Below are 8,068 nucleotides of genomic sequence, written 5' to 3'. Positions count from 1 at the left end.
GCTCGCCGCTGTTTTCCTTCAGCCTTTTGGTTTTTTGGTGAAGTGTTGCCTTTGCAGCAGTAAAACATTTGCACGGCAGCGGTTTGCACGCAGACCCGTGGTGCTGCCGGGGAAGCAGTACTGGATCAGGGTGGGGGTTTATGTTAAGACACTTCTTCCTCTGCCTCCCCATCAAATTAAAAAAAAACCAAACCAAAATATATATATATATACACACACACACAGAGAGGCGTGATCTATGGGAGGATGAGCAGATGCAGGTTTTTTTTCTTCTGTAGTGAAAAAAACCCAAGATCATCAGGGAAATTATTTAAAATTCCCCAAAGATTTAAAGCTGCCTGTCGGTTGTTTTGGCTTTGTACTGTTTTTCAGCAAACAGGTTTTGGGCCCCACCAGCACAGCAGGGGAGGGAGAGATGGGGGAAGGAGGGGGGGGCGGTGGGAAGGTTTCTTTCTCCAAAAAAAAAAAAAGAGGGAGGCAACGAGATGCCTCTGAGAGGGTCACGGGTGAGGGCGAACCCCACGAGCAGCCTGATGGCACACGCGGCGGCTGGGTTGACCCCGTGCCCTGTAGTTTGGCTCACACGTTCAGGAGGTTCAACCACAACAGATGCACCTAAAAATAATTTTAAAAACATGCCTTCCCCTCCATGGAGGTGGCAGTTAATCCGTGGGGGCCACCCGCTCCCCCCGGGGACTCCGGTGCGGCCGGCTCACCGTGCCAGGGCTCAGCCTCCGAGGAGCTGAACGGGTGCCAGCGGCGCGGGGTGGAGCCCAGCAGGTCCCAGCACGGCAGTGTTGGGGGCCCACCAGCCCCACCGAGCCAGCCTGAGCTTCCTGGAGACACCAGTGGGGACCGGCTGAGGCATCTCCACTGCTACCCTGAAATTCCTGCAGCGTGAGCTCAACCCGCCCGTGCCGGCAGACACGCACGCTCCTACACCCTGCACCACCGCCGATCTCTGAGGGGTTTTTCCACAATCAGACACCTTCCCCAAGGCTCTCCAGACCCATCTCTGAGCAGAAGCAAGAGGTAAAATTGCCCCCTGCATGGAGGCTTCAGGCCACACACCACTTCTAACACACACACCCCCCCCAATTTTGGTAGGGGGAGATGGCACCAAACACCCTACTCACCCATATGGCTCAACCCAACCTCCAGGGTGAGGTGGGAAAAAGGAGCTCAGGTCACCACGGTGGCATTGGCAAGGTCCTGCTCTGTGCCCTGAAGAGGAGCCAGACCCCCACAGCCAACCAGGCAGACGGCAAATGATCCCATTCGCTCCCGCCGACCCCCTACAAGCTGTGACAAGAAGCAATGAAAGAGCTAGAAAAAGGCCGTGGAGGACATACGCATGGTCAGCACAAGCTGATTTATGAGCCAGACTCTCCAATCCTCACTTGAGCATGGTGTCAGGAGGGTGCCGTCATCAAACACTCCAGCCAGGCAAAGTGCTGAGGTCTGGAAAACCCTTCCCCACGCACCGCCGGGGAAAGTCACTCAAGCCGGCTCCACCAGCCCTGGGCACATCATCCATCCCAAAGCCTACACCAGGCCACGCACCCCCTCACCCTCAAATCCTTCCTGCCCTCCTCTCCCCTCAGGCCAGACCAGCCACGTGCGCCGCAGGTGCGATCGGTTCTATTTACCCAAGGCAAAGGACAACCAGGAACCCAGCGGTGCTTTTTGGCTAACGTGCCGTTGGGGCAATAGCAGAGAGGGGTGGCCTTCAAATTTCCACCACCTGAAGATGCCACGGTTTCAGATCACACTGCAGATGTGCATCAGCCTGCGCATTATGTAAATTTGATCAAGGAAGAATAAAAGAGGAGGACAGGCTGGGGGAAATCAATATTCTGTTGAAGGCACTGGGCCCGTTACTCGTTCCCCATTTATTTATCACCTGCATGGCTGCTGGTGAAACTGGCACGGCCTGGTTCTTGTTCTGCCCAGGTTTAACCCCCGGTGGCCTTCAAAGAATGGCTGATGTGCCCCACGCGTCACGGCACCCCACGGAAGAAGAGGGAAGGTGCCTGACGGAGCCCGAGGCGGTGAACCTGCGAGGTAGGTAACACGATTACGATCTGAACAGCGGGATTCATTGGAATTTGTTGCAAAGATGCTTTTTTTTTTTCTTTTCTATCTGGACGTGATGAAAACGGCAACAGCAAAAGAGCGGTGTGACTGGCGATGCCCGATTCCTCGTGTGAGCGTTCAAGGCATGAGCAGACCCTGCTCAGTGCTTTTTGGAGAAAGGCATGGTGTGTTTAGTCTGGGAAACCAGAGCTTTATCGGTGGCTTTTTTGCAGGTGCCCTGGGTGGCTTCAAGACCCATCCTGGTCCTCCCAGAGACACCTGAGGTCAAAATTCATCTTGGAAACAGAAATGCTAAGGACACAATCAAGAAACCTGGCCAAGCAGGGCAGATATTCGCAGCCCCGAGTGAGCTGGCCGCCACGAAACCGCAGGTGGGCTCAAGGGGACACAGATGATGGCTTTTTGTCATCTGCTTTTGCGCCGTCCCTTGCTTGAAGGCACATCAGGTGAGTACATCGTAGACCCTTTCCTCTACGCCCCCACAGAGACTGGGATTGTCAACCCAAACAGCCTTGGGCACGCTCTCCCGTCCTGGCACGTCAGAGGTGCCGCATCCATGGCCACGCCACGGGGCAGTCCAAGAGGATTGCACCGGCGGGTTGAAGCGAGACCTCTCACGGCACAGCCAGGCTGCCGACCCCTCACAACCCTCCTGGGGCTCACCAAAGGCACCGCCCTGAAAGGGGCAAAAAAAAGAATCCCAACGAGCTTGAGACACGAAGGACAGTTGCTCCTGAGTGACAAATAAATAGCAGGTCTGCTGGAAGAAAGCCCTTTGGAATCCAACGTCCATCGCCCCAGTGCCACTGGGAGCCTCGTCACGAGATCAGTCTGTAATTATAACTCTTTTTTTAATGAGATTTCTTTTAAAACCAGAAACAGTTGGGGACAGGGCTCGCAGAGGGGGCTTACCCACCAGCCCTGCCCTGCCGGTTGATCACAGCATGGGTTTGTTCCTACGTACGAGAAGAGGAGGGGCCCCTCGGAAAAGAAAAAGAGTTTCAGCTGCTCTTGGGAGAAGTGGCGAAGGCAGGCGGCTCCTAGTTCTGGTGCCGCTTCATGTGGAGAGCCAGATGGTCGGAGCGGGAGAAGCACCGGCCGCAGGCGAGGCACTTGAAGGGTTTGGCGCCCGTGTGCTTCCGGTAGTGCCGGGTCAGCTCGTCGGAGCGGGCAAAGCGCCAATCGCAGCCTTCCCACGTGCATTTATACGGCTTCTCACCTGCAGGGAAGAGCCACAGGTCACGGGCACAGCACAGCCCCCGCCATGCAAGAGCCCAGGCGGACACGCATCTGCCCGGCCTCCCAAACACCCACCCCGTCCTCCTTGGGAGGCCCCGGGGGGCACCCAGAGCTGCCCCGCTGCAGGATGGGGCTCGTGGCCACGCTGACGCTTTACGCTGCCAGGGTTCACTTGCTGTACACAGCCCGTAGCCACCAAGGGACCGTGAATTGCCGAGCTGCAGTAACCAGGTCTTTTCCATATGCCCCACCCTGCTTTGCTTTCTAGGCTTGGTTTCTAGTGTTCAAGTTCCTGTTGGATTTTGGAACAACTCTGGCTAAAATTTTTTCTGAGTTTGTTGGGGTTTTTTAACTAAAAAAGCCAAAAATTCCTCTGGAAGGTGTTGCTGCTCATACAGGGGGGGGGGGGGGCATCAGGAGGAAGAAGGGGGTTATGCCATATAAATTTTCCTCAAAGCCTCACATCTTTAAAACCACCACCTAACACTCCCTGCCTCAGAGTTCAGCCCTGCAGCAGCTCTCTGTACACAAAACATTGTCTTTTCTTCAGAGCATTCGGGTGACGTAATGCCTCTGCCCTCTCCCACCCATACACACCTATTCCCGAACTGAAATCAATTAAATTGTGCAACTTCTCAGCCAGCTGGGAACTGGGCTGGAAAAGCCCGTGCCTGCTTCCAACTCCCTGCGTGCCCAGGTTGTAGAGCTGAACCCTGGCTGCAGCCCTCTCCGCGCATGGGTGTGGTGCTCTCAAATATTAGCCCTCGCTCTTAACAGCCTGAACAAGCAGGCAGAGTTCAGGGAATGTGCTGACTTCCCCGACCTCAAATATTTACCGTTTCATCGGCCAATTGCTGAGCGCACCATCGCGCCATGAATGCACGTACACATGCAGCATGCATGCACAGGCATGTGTGTCGTGCTCCGACATGTTTCCCAGTGAACGGGAACAGCCCGTGTGCTAGGCAGGCGGTGCATTCGGCCAGGAAACAGAAAACATTCAGCCACAGCAAGATCTACAGTGTCTTGCGTGCCCCGGACAAAATATGAACACAGAGACACGTGAACCTGGAGGAGACAGGGCACCAAGATCACATCCCGCTCCTCAAAAAGCCCCTGGGCTTGGCACCACGGGGAGGCGAGAGGTGTATTTTTTATGACTCGGGTAAATAGAGAACTTAAAGACAATTTACAAGCAGCACTCTGGGTGTTTTACGGCACGCCGGGGATCTCGGGGTTTGCGTTAGCATGCTAAGACAAAGGCGGGATTTGCACTGTGCAGCCACAGACATTGTCCCAGCCAGGTCACCTGGCTGGGTCAACCCTACCAAGGCCCTTTAGTTTCAAACAATAACAGGTTGATCTCCAGGATAGAAACAAAATGCTTTCCATTGTCCCACGAGCTGGCTCCATCTCCCAGGACAGCACGGCAGGGCAAGCTCAAACAAAGGACCCAAACTGGCATTCCCAGCCCCCGGGAGGCGGGTGAGCAGCCACCAGGTTATATATTTAATCTCACAATGGCACCCAGGAAATGAATGGTGTCTCCAGGAGATGAATACGGCCCAGCCCATAGCAACGGGCAAACCACAAGAAAAGATCTTGGAGATCGTGTACTTCTCAGCCCAGCCGCCATCAGGGGAGGAATGGAGAGAAAGGGCGTTATTAACCCTTCAAGTGACGGAGCTGAAGCGGCATCGAGCGGACGCAGCTGGAGGGAGTTGGGACGGGGCCCTGCTGTTGCAGCTCCGGCTCAGCGAGGCTGAGGCCTCAAGAGCAGAACACGAGGCTTCAAAAATGGGACGCGGACACCCTGCGCCTGCCTACGTATGGCGCTCTGTTTTGGATTCCCTTCTTTTTACCCGCCCCACACCACCATCAGTTTTCTTGACTGCTCAGGTCGCATCCTCCTTCGCCTCTCTGCCCTTCCCTCTTATTGCAAGTGAAGCAGAAGGAGGCAAACGCACCTGGATTTCCAGCCCAATTACTGGGAAACCTGGGAAAATGACTGCAGTTTATCAGCTTCAAAACCACCCAAGTTTGACTGGATACATCTTTGTATCGTGACTTGTAAGGACACTGCATGTCTCAGATGGGCACAGAGCTAAGACCCATGCTCTGAATGAAGGGGAAAAGAGATATTTAATTTTAAAGCGAGAGCCCTAGAGTAGCCCTGAATACAGATTGCTCTTGTGACAAATGCTGATTGCCACCCAGCTCTCGGAGCCGGGACAATGTCCTTCCTGTTCCTTTCTTCCACCCCTTCCGTGTTGTTCTCCAGCTTGTTCCTACCCTGGGCCTGCCAAAAAAATATTGTACCTCACGCACAAAGAAAAATTCTTTGCTGGCTTGTTTGAAGGGCTGATAAGACAAAAACGGAACAGAGCCAAGTGCAAGAACTGATTCCCAGCCTCAGGATGGGTTTTGTTCGTTGTTAATAAAAAAGAAAAGTGAACTCTGGGCCAGCTTAATTGCTTTCAGTAAAGATCAGCCCTTCTATAAAAGAGATTTATGAGGGCACTGATGGTTCCTGGACTACCTGGGGATCTGATAAAGTTTCAGGTATAATAAATGCCTTAATGAGAAGACCTGTGCTTGAACGCACAAGCGCCACTCTGAGCTAGGTTTACCCCAGGGAAGCTGGTTGTGGTGGGACTGGTGGGAGCTCCTCTGTGCTTGTGACCCTGTTTACACCAGCAAGGGCAGCCGACGGCACCTCTGCCCTCGGGGCTGAGGGCACAGCCCTTCTGCAGGCTCATTCGGAGCCCTTCTGTACCTGTAATCGGCAGCTCCAGCGATATACCACTGGCAGCCACTAAGGGGACAAGCACCAGGTGCGAGTGGTCTGTGTGGCTGTAGACAAGGAGATACGGGGAGTTCCTTCCTCTCCTTGGGAACCACAGGGGCGCCTGACACAACAGAGACAGCCCTTATCTCCTCAGAGGTCATATACACGCACCGCATGCCTTCACGCAATCTTTCTGTAGGCTAAGCAGGATCAGGCCTGGCTGGGATTTGGGAGATCTCAAAGGAAGAGCTCAGAGTGCTAGAGAAATCCAGCGACTTGAGAGCCTCCAAGAGTTCTCCTAAATTCCAAATCCATCCCTCCAGTTGGGATTGCTTGCCAGATTGCTTGCCAGAAGGCAAGCAAGTGCACACAGCAGTGTACCGTCACTACAAAGCAGTGCGACCATCGGACTTTCTGTGCTCCTTACCCCAATAACCACCCCAGATTAAGGCATTCAACTCAGCTACATTATCACCGCCATTAACAGGCACGGTGTAAGAAGCACAGGCTGGCAGGGTTTCCTGACGATGTGGTGCTCTTACCTGTGTGAGTCCTCTGATGTGCCTTCAGGTGGGAGCTCTTGGTATAAACTTTTGAGCAACCTGCAGAAACAGAAAAGACACAACTTCCCTGTGAGAAAGGGGCAGAAACAAACCCAGAACATTTGTATTTGAGGTTAGGGACAGAGGCTTAAAAAGCACTCTGGGTAACAGGATGCAAATAAGCCTGCCTATACCCATTCCATTTCAGCAGTAACTAAAGAGCATTTGTTCTCCAAGACAGACAGACTTTCAAATCCCCCCTTCCTCAACCAGGTCTTCAAGGCAGGGTGAAAACATTAAATTCACCACCGTTAGCCGCTGGCTTTGTGCTGCCGTTTGTCTTTCTGGATTGCAGATGAAACCAATACCACTACTGCAAGGCTGGAGGGAAGATGTATTTTGTAATAGTCCCAGCCCCAGCAGATGCGGTGAAAATACTCCAGGAAGCAGGAAATGCCAGGTACACTGTGGAGCCACAGCTCAGCTTTCAGGATCCAGAATAAAGCCAGTGGGAAGTTTTTTCAGAAGATCAGCAACAGGTTTAACCAAAGAAGGGCTCCTAACACAAACACTGTGACTTTGGCAAAAGTTTCTACAACAGGCGTCTCAAAATGAGTCGTTGCTAGTTCCTCATTTCGGTTAAAGTTTAGAAAAGCTTCTCCTGCTGCCTTTATGGCCCTGCTTCATTGTGTTTTCACAAGTATCTTAAAATATGAATTTGAGTTTTTATGACCTGCATATGCAAGATAGTGGTATCTTTTTGTTCCAGGGTTTCCACACAGCCTGCAGAAGCCTCTTGCACGAGATCAGCTCTCTGTCCTGCTCAGGAGGTGTGGGAGCAGCTAGCTGCCTTTCCCCTCCCCACGGCAGGAGAGGGATAAGGGTTGGGGACCGACCCAGTTCAGTTTTGCTTCTGATGCTCCAAAGCCTCGGAGGTCCCTCACACTCAGGAGAGAGATGAGTATGCATGAGACCAAGGACTGCCTCCCTTCCGGGCACGGAAACAAAGCCAGAGCACCCAGAGCATTCCCAAACCCAGCACGGAGAAGTCAGAGCAGGGCACGGCTGAGTTTCGTTTCCTCACAAGCACACAGAGGAAAAAGTGCTGGGGCCACCACCTGGAACCTTGGATCGGGGGTTTGCAAACAGGTCTCCCCTGTTCCTCCAGTTACCGGTGTGAATTCGGCGTGCCTCCTGCCGCTTCCTCACGCAGACCATGTCAGTAAGACCTGCTGCCCCTGCCATCAGTCCTGACTGGTTTCACCTCTAGCTGAACCTCAGCGTGAAGGATTAGAAGAAGCCCTCCGCTGTCTCTGCACGTACACACTACCCAGCCACCCAGTGTTTATTCAGCTCAGGTTGGTTGGTTTGGTTTGGGTTTTTTTTTTTTTGCACCACAGAT

General features: G+C 53.3%; 1 protein-coding gene across 1 annotated transcript in view; it reads right to left on the bottom strand.

Annotated features, from left to right (window-relative positions):
- Positions 1–3,137: 3,137 nt before the first annotated feature.
- Positions 3,138–8,068, bottom strand: part of LOC104127969 (Krueppel-like factor 5) — a 26,884-nt gene continuing 21,953 nt past the window's right edge. The window contains exons 4-5 of the mRNA XM_035896159.1: positions 6,667–6,726; positions 3,138–3,316 (exon numbers count right to left, since the gene is read on the bottom strand). Coding sequence (XP_035752052.1) covers positions 3,138–3,316; positions 6,667–6,726 — 239 coding nt within the window. The remainder of the gene's footprint in view (positions 3,317–6,666; positions 6,727–8,068) is intronic.

Source organism: Egretta garzetta, unplaced genomic scaffold (assembly GCF_000687185.1).
Source record: "Egretta garzetta isolate BGI_Z169 unplaced genomic scaffold, ASM68718v1 scaffold226, whole genome shotgun sequence".
Taxonomy (NCBI): Eukaryota; Metazoa; Chordata; class Aves; order Pelecaniformes; family Ardeidae; genus Egretta; species Egretta garzetta.
This window is presented reverse-complemented; position numbering and strand designations above follow the sequence as displayed.